Source organism: Musca autumnalis, unplaced genomic scaffold, assembly GCF_047663935.1.
Source record: "Musca autumnalis isolate F117 unplaced genomic scaffold, ASM4766393v1 scaffold_5, whole genome shotgun sequence".
Classification (NCBI taxonomy): Eukaryota; Metazoa; Arthropoda; class Insecta; order Diptera; family Muscidae; genus Musca; species Musca autumnalis.
In genome coordinates, this window is record NW_027412088.1 from 191,811,358 (window position 1) to 191,825,318 (window position 13,961).

A 13,961-nucleotide genomic window follows, 5' to 3' on the forward strand; every position below is an offset into this window, starting at 1 on the left:
GGATTTTTTATAAATATTTTTTCAAATGTAGGTGTTTTAAAAATATTTTTCAAACGTGGATTTTTTATAAATATTTTTTCAAATGTAGGTGTTTAAAAAATATTTTTCAAACGTGGATTTTTTAATGAAATTTTTCAAAAGTGGTGTTTTTAAAAATATTTTTTAAACCTGAATTCTTTTTAAAAATATTTCATTGAACTTGGTTTTTTTAAATTATTTTTTCAAACGTGGACTTTTTTAAAAGTATTTTTTAAACCTGAATTTTTTTTTAAATATTTCTTTAAACGTTGTTTTATTAAATTATTTTTTCAAACGTGGATTTTTTAAACGTATTTTTTCAAGCGTAGATGTTTTAAAAATATTTTTCAAACGTGCATTTTTTAAAAATAATTTTCGTAGAACGTGGACTTTTTAAAAATTATTTTCGAAGAATTTGGACTTTTTTAAAAATATGTTTCGAAGACTTTGGATTTTTTAAAATTATTTTTCGATTGACTTGGATTTTTTTTAAAAAATTAGATTATTTATAAAAATTTTTTTCAAAGTCCACGTTTAAAAATATTTTTTCTAACATGAATATTTTTGAAAATATTTTTTCAAACGTGAATTTGTTTGAAAATATTATTGCAAACGTGGATTTTTTAAAAATATTTTTTCAGACTTGTTTTTTTTTGAAAATATTTTTTCAAACATGAATTTTTGCGAAAATATTTTTGCAAACGTGGATTTTTTAATTATATCTTTTCAAAAATGATTTTTTGAAAATGTCGATCTATACCGACAAATTTCTGACGGAAAGTTTTTAGGCTCAAAGAAGACTAAATACCAAAATTCCTATATTTCGGTAAGAGAATGTGGCTAAAACGAAAAAAATACCGAAAATCAAGAAGTAAGGTTCTATGGGGATATAGGAAGACGTGGACCTATAATGATAATGCCCTTCTGGAATATTTTATAACTCTTGGAAGACGAAATAACGAATTTCAGCCATTTCGGTTGGGTATTGACGTCACAATCTTACGAAAATCCGGAGGTAGCGTTCTATGGGGGGCTAAATCGAAACGTGGACCTATACCGACGAATTTTAGTCAGAAATATGAAAGCGTGGACCTGTATAGACATATTTCTGGCGAACAGTTTTATATCACATTGAAGACTAAATACCAAATTTCAGCCATTTTGGTGGAATATTGAAGACACAACCTTCAAAATACGAAAAATCGGGAGGTACTTTTCCATGGGGGCTATATGAAGGCGTGGACCTATACCGACAAATTCAAAGGGGAAGTTTGAGTACCCCCAACGAAGTCTAAATACCAAATTTCAGCCATTTCGGTGGAATATTGAGGCCACAACGTTCAAAATACCGAAAATCGGGAGGTACCGTTCTATGGGGGCTATATGAAGGCATGGACCGATACCGACAAAGTTATGGGGGAAAGTTTTATACCACCAACGTAGACTAAGTACCAAATTTCAACCATTTCGGTGTGATAATGAAGCAAAAACCTTCAAAATACCGAAAATCGGGAGGTACCGTTCTATGGGGGCTATATGAAGGTGTGGACCGATACCGACAGAATTCTGGGGGAAAGTTTTATACCCCTAAAGAAGACTACGTACCAAATTTCAGCCATTTTGGTAGGATAATGAAGCTAAAACCTTAAAAATACCGAAAATCGGGAGGTACCGTTCTATGGAGGCTATATCAAAACGTGGACCGATATATCCCATTTTCAACACCAACCATCCTGCAAGTAATAAAAATTTCTGTACCAAATTTTGACTCTCTATCTTTAAAATTGCGAGCTGTATCTTGATTTCAACAGACAGACAGACGGACGGACAGACGGACTTGGTCAAATCGACATAGAATTTTATGCTGATCAATAATATATATACTATATAGGGTCTCCGACGAATATTTCGATGTGTTACAAACGGAATGACAAATTTAATTATACCCTCCATATGGTGGAGGGTATAAAAATTTCGGGATTAAAAAAATTATGGAATTCCATTCTTCACAATACCCAGGCTGCAGACAATGGACTAGAGGTCTCAGATTTGAGTGGCTACCATTCCAATGGCCGATCATCACTAAATATAATCTAAGCCAAAGCTGGTCACTATTTGTGAAGTTGAATGTTTCAAGATCTCGACACTTTTATCTTATCGTTTTGGTTTATAATTTGCACAAGGTCATGGGCAAAAACATTTTTTTCAAACGTCCAGGGTGCACAGAATGGACTAGAGGTCTCAGATTTGGGTGGGAATTTAAAAATATTGTTCAAAGAAATTCGGTGATTTACAAAAATATATTTCAAAAAATTTCGGAATTAAAAAAAATGTGGAATTTTATTCTTCACAATACCCAGTTTGCAGACAGTGGTCTAGAAGTCTCAGAGACCGATAATTAAATATAACCTGAGCCAAAGCCGGGTACTATTTGTGAAGTTGAATGTTTCAAGATCTCGCCACTTTTATTGTATTGTTTTGGTTCATAATTTGCACAAGGTCATGGGGAAAATATTTTTTCAAACGTGAATTTTTTAAAAACATTTTTTCAATCATGTTTTTTTTTTAAAAAAATATTTTTCAAACGTAGATTTTTTAACATATGTTTTTTAAACGTGGATTTTTAGCAATATTATCCTTAACGGGAATTTTGTAAAGATATTTTTTAAAACAAAATTTTAAAAGTGGATTTAAAAAATTAAGCGTGGATTCCAAAAAATAATAATGTGAATTTTTTAAAAATTGTTAAACATGGATTTTTAAAAAAATTTGAAGTGAATTTTTTAAATATTTTTAAACGTATATTTTTAAAAATAATTAAACGTGAATATTTTAAAATATTTTGTAGACTGGATTTTTTTAAACTTTTTATTTCGGGGGTTTAAAAAAATAATTTGCAATGAATGTTCTATCGATAAGCGTTAATCTTTTAAAAATATTATTCATAATTTCGGATTGGTAGAGTGGATCTTTAAAAAATATTTTTCAACGAATTGTAGACCCGTAACCGTGGATCTTTTAAAAAATATTTTTCAATGAATTTTAGATTGATAAGCGTGGATTTAAAAAAAAAATAGCGATAGCATAGCCGCTCCACAACCGATATGTCTGATGAGCCCCTACCAAAGGCGAAACATGTCACATAGTGGTGATTGTGTGGGTTTGAATCTTCGGCTTTCCTTTTTCACTTGCACAAAAATCATTGGCTCGACTCTAACGAGAAATTAATTAAAATATTTTTCAATGAATTTTAGATCGATAATCGTGGATCTTTTAAACAAACATTCTTCAAGAAATTACGGAGGTTTCTAAAAAAAAATATTTTTTAAAAAAATTCTGATCAATAAGCGTGGATCTTTTACAAATGAACCAATGAATTTCAGATCGATAAGCTTGGATCTTTAAAAAATGTTTTTTCGAGGAATTACGGAGATTAGCGTGGATCTTTCACAAATGAATTAATAAATTTCAGATCGATAAGCGTGGATCTTTAAAACATGTTTTTCGAGGATCTTTAAACAGATATTTGTCAATGAGTATTAGATCCATAACCGTAAATCTTTTAAAAATATTTTCCAATGAATTTTAGATTGACCCGAAATTTCTAAAAAATATTTTTTCGAAATCTTCGAAATTTCTTGAAAAATATTTTTTAAAGATCCACGCTGATCTTAAAAGAAATAGCGATAACGTAGCCGCTCCACAACCGATATGTCTGATGAGCGTCTCCCAAAGGCGAAACATGTCGCATATTGCTGGTTGTGTGGGTTTGAGTCTTCGGCTTTCCTTTTACACTTCCAAAAAAACATTGGTCAATAAGCTCGACTCTAACGAGAAATTAATTAAAATATTTTTAAATGAATTTTAGATCGATAAGCGTGGATGTTTTAAAAATTTTTTTTTTCAAGAAATTACCGAGTTTTCTAAAAAAATATTTTTTAAAAAAAATCTGATCAATAAGCGTGGATCTTTTACAAATTAATCAATGAATTTCAGTTCGATAAGCGTGGATCTTTTACAAAATAAATAAATAAATAAATAAATAAATAAATAAATAAATAAATAAATAAATAAATAAATAAATAAATAAATAAATAAATAAATAAATAAATAAATAAATAAATAAATAAATAAATAAATAAATAAATAAATAAATAAATAAATAAATAAATAAATAAATAAATAAATAAATAAATAAATAAATAAATAAATAAATAAATAAATAAATAAATAAATAAATAAATAAATAAATAAATAAATAAATAAATAAATAAATAAATAAATAAATAAATAAATAAATAAATAAATAAATAAATAAATAAATAAATAAATAAATAAATAAATAAATAAATAAATAAATAAATAAATAAATAAATAAATAAATAAATAAATAAATAAATAAATAAATAAATAAATAAATAAATAAATAAATAAATAAATAAATAAATAAATAAATAAATAAATAAATAAATAAATAAATAAATAAATAAATAAATAAATAAATAAATAAATAAATAAATAAATAAATAAATAAATAAATAAATAAATAAATAAATAAATAAATAAATAAATAAATAAATAAATAAATAAATAAATAAATAAATAAATAAATAAATAAATAAATAAATAAATAAATAAATAAATAAATAAATAAATAAATAAATAAATAAATAAATAAATAAATAAATAAATAAATAAATAAATAAATAAATAAATAAATAAATAAATAAATAAATAAATAAATAAATAAATAAATAAATAAATAAATAAATAAATAAATAAATAAATAAATAAATAAATAAATAAATAAATAAATAAATAAATAAATAAATAAATAAATAAATAAATAAATAAATAAATAAATAAATAAATAAATAAATAAATAAATAAATAAATAAATAAATAAATAAATAAATAAATAAATAAATAAATAAATAAATAAATAAATAAATAAATAAATAAATAAATAAATAAATAAATAAATAAATAAATAAATAAATAAATAAATAAATAAATAAATAAATAAATAAATAAATAAATAAATAAATAAATAAATAAATAAATAAATAAATAAATAAATAAATAAATAAATAAATAAATAAATAAATAAATAAATAAATAAATAAATAAATAAATAAATAAATAAATAAATAAATAAATAAATAAATAAATAAATAAATAAATAAATAAATAAATAAATAAATAAATAAATAAATAAATAAATAAATAAATAAATAAATAAATAAATAAATAAATAAATAAATAAATAAATAAATAAATAAATAAATAAATAAATAAATAAATAAATAAATAAATAAATAAATAAATAAATAAATAAATAAATAAATAAATAAATAAATAAATAAATAAATAAATAAATAAATAAATAAATAAATAAATAAATAAATAAATAAATAAATAAATAAATAAATAAATAAATAAATAAATAAATAAATAAATAAATAAATAAATAAATAAATAAATAAATAAATAAATAAATAAATAAATAAATAAATAAATAAATAAATAAATAAATAAATAAATAAATAAATAAATAAATAAATAAATAAATAAATAAATAAATAAATAAATAAATAAATAAATAAATAAATAAATAAATAAATAAATAAATAAATAAATAAATAAATAAATAAATAAATAAATAAATAAATAAATAAATAAATAAATAAATAAATAAATAAATAAAAATTTTTTAAAAATTTCAGGTCAACATTTTACAAATGAATTTATGAATTTCAGATCGATAAACGTGGATCTTTTGCTAAATATGTTTCAATGAATTTCAGAAAGATAAGAGATTTCGAAAAAAACATATTTTTTTAAAATGTATATTTTACAAAATATTTTTCAAGGAATTTCGGAGATTTCGAAAAAATATTTTTTTCTTAAAATATATATTTTACAAAACGCTTTTCAATGAATTTCAGATCGATAACCGTGGATCTTTTGCTAAATATTTTTCAATGAATTTCAGATAGATAAGAGATTTCGAAAAAACATATTTTTTTTAAAATGTATATTTTACAAAATATTTTTCAAGGAATTTCGGAGATTTCGAAAAAATATTTTTTTCTTAAAATATATATTTTACAAAATGTTTTTCTATGAATTTCACATCGACAAGCGTGGATCTTTTACAAAATATTTTTCAAGAAATTTCGAAGGTTTCGAAAAAATATTTTTTAAAAATTTCGGATCAAGCAATTTCGGAGATTTCGAAAAAATATTTTTTTCTTAAAATGGATATTTTACAAAATGTTTGCAATGAATTTCAGATCGACAAGCGTGGATCTTTTACAAAATTTTTTCAAGAAATTTCAAAGATTTGGAAAAAAATATTTTTTTTTAATTTCGGATCAATACGGTTTTCAAAGAAATTTTGGGAGTTTATAAAAATATTTAAGAATTTTTTTTAATATTTTTTGATATTTAAAAGAACAATAATAAAGAAATATGGGAATTTTGAGAAAAATTTTCCACAAGAGTTTCGTGAACAGGCGAAATAATGGTTTTAAGATCCCAAGTATGTTTGAATGAAATCCGTTTCAAATAATTTGGAGACAATTTAGCCATGTCCGCCTATCAGTATGGCTGAAGAAGACCCAAGAGGTCTTCTATTGCCTTTAAATGGCATTTGAAGAAGTCTCTTCTTTTTCTCTTTGGTGGAAAACCTGTCTTTTGAAGATCTCAAGATGTCTCCTATCTATGCCAAACACAAATAGATATTGTGTCGATAGGAGAACGCAAGAGGTCTTCTCGGAAAAAAATATTTTCCTCATATAACTTTTTAAAGCAAAACTTATTAAAATTTCATTTGAATCAACCTTGGGGAAATTTTTGCCCAATGTTTTTTTTTCTTTGTAATTTGTATTTGCTCTGTTTAAAGTTTATTAAATACGTTTTGGGGTTAATATGCGAACACATATTATTTTCAGAGCTCACAGTTTTGCATGATTTTACCTGCCACAATAATAAATAAAAAATATTAAAACAACAAAAAAAGCAAAAAACTGAAAAAGTAACCTGGCACCTGATGAAACTCCATGTAACTATTTTTTACTGCAACCAAGCTAAATACAAACACACATACAAGAAAGTGTATGTATACAAGTTTATATGTAAAGTGTTGATGTTAACGCACGACCTGTTAAATGCAGATGTTAATAAAATATGTATCCGTAATATTTTTTTCTCATTTATGTTGATTTATATGTTGAAAGAGTACATAGTATGTATGTATGTAGATGGATGGATGGATTTATTTTATTTGCGTATTCTATGGGGTTACAAAAGGCAAAAAAGTTGCTAAAGTTGAAACATTAAAAAAAAGAAAACTGTAAATTTTCCTGCATGCTGCTTTATTTTAGTTTAAAAACATAAGCTGCTACCTGTGTGTGGAGCAGATTATGGACATAAACAATTTTTTTTAATAAGTTACTTCCAGGAATACCACCTCCAGTGGTTTTAGTTTACCTTAATGCCTCTCTAAGCAGTAAAAATAGCAAATAATTCACAACCAAGGTTCATTACAACCACATGAATGTAAGTAAAATTTTTGTTTTTATAAAATCCACAAACTTTAAGCACTTTCCCTGGGAGTGTGGTTTGAGTGTGTGCATGTTCACATTGATTTTGTACTCAATGTTTTACTTACCACGTGCCCGCGGTTTGGTCAACAATTTCAATACAATATTGTTGTAGGCGGTTTCATCGGCCACTCCAGAATCTTTAACAAGTTTCTCCTTAACAGCAATACAGATATTGTGGCGTGCCAACAGCTCTTCCAATTCTTCGAAAGCCTTCAAGAGAAATGAAAACATGGCATGCAAGTGTTGTAAATAAAGTTCAATATTGTCTTTTTAAATTGAATATTTTTCGTTGGCTCAAATAAATATAATAATAAATATATCTATTTATTTCAGATGTTTGAATAAAATCAATGAAAGTTGGGAAATATTTTCGGGCAAAATTTAAAAGTTAATATGGCAAATTAATTTTTAAAATAAAATCGAAAGAACTATAACAATGACTTCTTAAACTGAATGTAGTTTGTTCCTTTGAAAGAAATACAAAAAATAATAATAAAATATTGTTTAAAAAGTGAAACTGAATATGTTTATTATTTACACAGATTTTAAAATCTTTTTTTTTACGCTTACCTTAATGCCATAATTACTCTCTTCATAGATAATCGAAACATAACTCCATCCCATACGTTTTACGATTTCTACCATGGCCTTCACCTGATAATGATCCGAGGGTATGGTCCGTGAGAAATATTCAAAACGTTGTTTGTTACTCAACTCTGGACTGGTGGAAAAGAAAGAGACCTGGAAAGAAAGAAACAGAATTAAAATTATGGTTATAAATAATGCTGGATACAATAATTTAAAGGACACAAAATGGTCCACGGAAAATTATCGACAGAAGTTTGTAGAATAAAATTATAGCGTTATCTATGTATGGTATTAGGTTTAGATTTATTGTGCAAATTTTTCAGGAACTCTTGAAGAATGCGTTTCTAAAAATCCCCGAAATTTCTTAAACAATTGCATTTATTCTTCAAAAAAAAAAAACAATCATTTTGAAATCCCAAAATTCCTCAATTTTTTCCCGGATATTTCTAAAAAAACTTTTTTTAAAAAGATCCACACTTACTAATCTGAAATTTCGAAATTTTTTAAATCTTGGAAATTTCGAAGAAATATAAACTTCATAAATCCACTCTTATTTATCGACAATTTCTTAAGTTTTTAATAGATTCACGCTTACTTATTTAAAATTTCTAAAAATTCTATTTCTACTCATTGGAAATTTTAAAAAAAATCTATTTTTAATAGATCAACGCTTACCGATCTGAAATATTTATTAGACTTATTGATCTGAAATTAAAAAAAAGTTTAATCTGATCTGAAATTTCTTACTTTTTTAAACCCCGGAAATTTATTACAAATCTATTTTAAAAAGATCCACGCTTATTGATTTGAAAATCCTTGGAAATTATGTTTTTAATCCCCAAAATTCTTTGAAAAATATTTTTTTTAATTCACGCAATTCTTAGGAAAATATTCTTTTAGTACCTGAAATTCTATGAAAAATATTTTTAATGCCCAAAATTGTTTGGAAAATATTTTTTTTAATTCCGAAATTCTTTGGAAAATATTTTTTTACTTCCCGAAAATTTTTCAAAAATATTTTTTTTATTTTCCGAAATTCTCTGGAAAATTTTATTATTTGGAAAATATTTAATTTTTGTCGTAAATATTTCTGTTAATTTCGAAATTCTTTCGAAACTATTTTTTTATTTTCCGAAATTCTTTGGAAAATATTGGTTTTGTATTTTCCGAATTTCTTTGGAAAATATTTGTTTTTATACCCTCCACCATATGGAGGGTATAATTAAATTTGTCATTCCGTTTGTAACATATCGAAATATTCGTCGGAGACCCTATAAAGTATATATATTATTGATCAGCATAAAATTCTATGTCGATTTGACCATGTCCGTCTGTCCGTCCGTCCGTCCGTCCGTCAGTCCGTCCGTCTGTCTGTTGAAATCAAGATACAGCTCGCAATTTTAGAGACAGAGAGTCAAAATTTGGTACAGAAGTTTGTATTACTTGCAGGATGGTTGGTATTTAAAATGGGATATATCGGTCCACGTTTTGATATAGCCCTCATAGAACGGTACCTCTCGATTTTCGGTATTTTTAAGGTTTTAGCTTCATTATCCTACCAAAATGGCTGAAATTTTGTACGTAGTCTTCTTTAGGGGTATAAAACTTTCCCCCAGAATTTTGTCGGTATCGGTTCACACCTTCATATAGCCCCCATAGAACGGTACCTCCCGATTTTCGGTATTTTTAAGGTTTTAGCTTCATTATGCTACCAAAATGGCTGAAATTTGGTACGTAGTGTTCTTTAGGGGTATAAAACCTTCCCCCAGAATTTTGTCGGTATCGGTCCACACCTTCATATAGCCCCCATTGAACGGTACCTCCCGATTTTCGGTATTTTTAAGGTTTTAGCTTCATTATCCTACCAAAATGGGTGAAATTTGGTACGTAGTCTTCTTTAGGCGTATAAAACTTTCCCCCAGAATTTTGTCCACATATTCATATAGCCCCCATAGAACGGCACCTCCCGATTTTCGGTATTTTGAAGGTTTCCGCTTCATTATCACAACGAAATGGCTGAAATTTGGTACTTAGTCTACGATGGTGGTATAAAACTTTCCCCAGAACTTTGTCGGTATCGGTCCATGCCTTCATATAGCGCCCATAGAGCGGTACCTCCCGATTTTCGGTATTTTGAACGTTGTGGCCTCAATATTCCACCGAAATGACTGAAATTTGGTATTTAGACTTCGTTGGGGGTACTCAAACTTCACCTTAAAATTTGTCGGTATAGGTTCACGACTTCATATAGCCCCCATGGAAAGGTACCTCCCGATTTTTCTCATTTTGAAGGTTGTGTCTTCAATATTCCACCAAAATGGCTGAAATTTGGTATTTAGTCTTCAATGTGATATAAAACTGTATGTCTGTACATTGCCCCATTTCTGACTAAAACTCGTCGGTATAGGTCCACGTTTCGATATAGCCCCCATAGAACGGTACCTCCCGATTTTCGAAAAACTGAAGATTGAGACGTCAATATGCAACCGAAATGGCTGAAATTCCTTATTTCGTCTCCTAAGAGTTATAAAATATTCCAGAAGAGTATTATTAGTACTTCTTGATTTTCGGTATTTTTTAAGTTTTAGCCACATTCTCTTACGAAGTATAGGAAATTTGGTATTTAGTCTCCTTTGAGCCTAAAAGCTTTCCGTAAAAAATTTGTCGGTATAGATCGACGTTTTGAAATAGCCCCAATAGAATGGTGCCTCACATTGTTTTACCGAAATTGCTGTAATTTATTATTAAGTCTTCTTCATACACGAAAGGAAACAAATTATTCCATTTTACTTCAATACAACTTATGGTGGAGGGTGTAACAAGTTCGGCCCGGCCGAACTTAACGTCGATCTTACTTGTTTTATTTTCCGATATCTTTGGAAAATTTTGTTTAATGTCCAAAAATATTTTTTAAAAATCCACGCTTAATGTTGCTTGATTTTTTTTTTTTTGAAATTTCATAATTTTTTAAATCATGGAAATTTCGAAAAATTATATGTTTCATAAATCCACGCGAAAATTTCTAAAATTTTTAATAGATCCACGCTTACTGATCTGAAATTTCTAAAAAATCTATTTTTAATAGATCCACGCTTATTGATTGGAAATTTCTAATTTTTCAATAGACCAATGCTTACTGATCTGAAATATCTAAAAATCTGATTTTAATAGATCCTCTTTCATTGATCTGAAATTTCTTATTTGTTTTAAACCTCAGGAATTTATTAAAAATCTATTTTAAAAAGAACCACGCTTATTTATTTAAAATTCCTTGGAATTTCTTTAAAAAAATATTTTTCTTAATTCCCGCAATTCTTTGGCAAATATTCTTTTAGTACCTGAAATTCTATGAAAAATATTTTTAATACCCAGAATTCTTTGAAAAATATTTTTTTAAATCGCGCAATTCTTTGGAAAATATTTTTTTAATTCCCAAAAATTTTTGAAAAATATTTTTCATTACCCAAAATTCTTTGGAAAATATATTTTTACTTCCGAAATTCTTTTTTTTATTAATTTCCGAAATTCTTTGGAAAATATTATTATTCGGAAAATATTTAATTTTTGTTTTTTTTTCCGAAATTCTTTCAAAACTATTTTTTTATTTTCCGAAATTCCTTGATATTTTTGTTATTTTCCGAATTCTTCGGAAAATGTTGTTTAATGCACGAAAATATTTTTTAAAATTCCACGTAAATTGTTGCTTTAAAAAAGTTCTTTAAAAATCGATGTTTACTGGTGCCTGAAAAATATTCTTTAAAAAATCCACGTTTTATATAGATCCACGCTTATTGATCTGAAATTTCAAAAAAAAAAATCTATTTTTAATAGATCCACTTTTATTGATCTGAAATTTCTTATTATTTTTAACACTCGGAAATTTATTAAAAATCTATTTTAAAAAGATCCACGCTAATAGATTTTAAATTCCTTGGGAATGATTTTTTTAATCCCCAAAATTCTTTGAAAAATATTTTTTTCTAATTAATTCCTGCAATTCTTCGGAAAAATATCTTTTATTACCTGAAATTCTATGAAAAATATGTTTTAATACCCAAAATTCTTTGGAAAATATTTTTTTAATTCCCGAAATTCTTTGGAAAAGATTTTTTTTAATTCCCGAAAATTTTTGAAAATTATTTTTATATTTTCCGAAATTCTTTGGAAAATATTAGTATTCGGAAAATATTTAATTTTTTCCGAATTCTTATTTTCGTAAATGTTTTTTGTTATTTTCCGAACTTCTTTCGAAACTTTTTTTTTTTAATTTCCGAAATTCATTCGACACTTTTTTTATTTTACGAATTTCTTTGATAATTATTTTTTTATTTTCCGAATTTTTAAAATTTTTTATTTTATTTCCGAATTCTTTGTAGAATGCTCTTTTATGTCCGAAAATATTTTTAAAAATCCATGTTATTGTTGCTTGAAAAAATATTTTTAAAAAAATCCACGTTTATTGTTGCTTGAAAAAAGTTCTTTAAAAATCCAAGTTTATTGTTGCTCGAAACAATATTTTTTAAAAAATCCAATTTTAGAAAAAACATTTGTTAAAAAATCCAATTTTAAAAAAAATATTTTTTAAAAAATCCACGTTTAGAAAAAAAAAATTTAAAAAATCCACGTTTGGAAAAAAATATTTTTTAAAAAATCCACGTTTAGAAAAAATAAAAAAAAACGTTTAGAAAAAATATATGTTAAAAAATCCACGTTTAAAAAAATATTTGTTAAAAAATCCACGTTTAGAAAAAATATTTGTTAAAAAATCCACGTTTAGAAAAAATATTTGTTAAAAAATCTACGTTTAGAAAAAATATTTTTTAAAAAACCCACGTTTATGGTTAAAAAAAATATTCTTAAAAATAATTCACGTTTTTTTAAAAAAATATTCTTAAAAAATCCACGTTTTTTGAAACAAATATTCTTAAAAAATCCACGTTTTTTGAAAAAAATATTCTTAAAATATCCACGTTTTTTAAAAAAAAATATTCTTTATAAAATCCACGTTTTTGCGAAAAAATATATTTTTTAAAAAATCAACGTTTTTTGAAAAAAATATTCTTTAAAAAATCAACGTCTTTTGAAAAAAATATTCTTTAAAAAATCAACGTTTTTTGAAAAAAGTGTCCTTTAAAAAATCCACATTTTTTGAAAAAATATTCTTTAAAAAATCCACGTTTTTTTGAAAGAAATATTCTTTAAAAAATCCACATTTTTTGAAAAAGATATTCTTTAAAAAATCCAAGTTTTTTGAAAAAGATATTCTTTAAAAAATCCACGTTTTTTGAAAAAATATTCTTTAAAAAACCCACGTATTTTGAAAAAAAATATTCTTTAAAAATCCACGTTTTTTGAAAAAAATATTCTTAAAAAATCCACGTTTTTTGAAAAAAAAAAAAATATTCTTTATAAAATCCACGTTTTTGCGCAAAAATATATTCTTTAAAAATCAACGTTTTTTGAAAAAAATATTCTTTAAAAAATCAACGTCTTTTGAAAAAAATATTCTTTAAAAAATAAACGTTTTTGAAAAAAAATTTTCTTTAAAAAATCCACGTTTTAAAAAAAAAAATATTCTTAAAAAAATTCACGTTTTTTGAAAATAATATTCTTCAAAAAATTCACGTTTTTTGAAAAAAATATTCTTTAAAAAATCCAGGTTTTTTGAAAAAATATTATTTAAAAAATCCACGTTTGTTGAAAAAATATTTTTTAAAAAATCCACGTTTATTTTTGCTTGAAAAA

General features: G+C 24.6%; 1 protein-coding gene across 1 annotated transcript in view; it reads right to left on the reverse strand.

The window, feature by feature from the left end:
• mtt (mangetout) overlaps window positions 1–13,961 on the reverse strand; it is a 159,844-nt gene that overhangs the window by 94,067 nt on the left and 51,816 nt on the right. The window contains exons 3-4 of the mRNA XM_073956576.1: window positions 8,199–8,369; window positions 7,694–7,838 (exon numbers count right to left, since the gene is read on the reverse strand). Of these exons, the coding sequence (XP_073812677.1) occupies window positions 7,694–7,838; window positions 8,199–8,369 (316 nt within the window). The remainder of the gene's footprint in view (window positions 1–7,693; window positions 7,839–8,198; window positions 8,370–13,961) is intronic.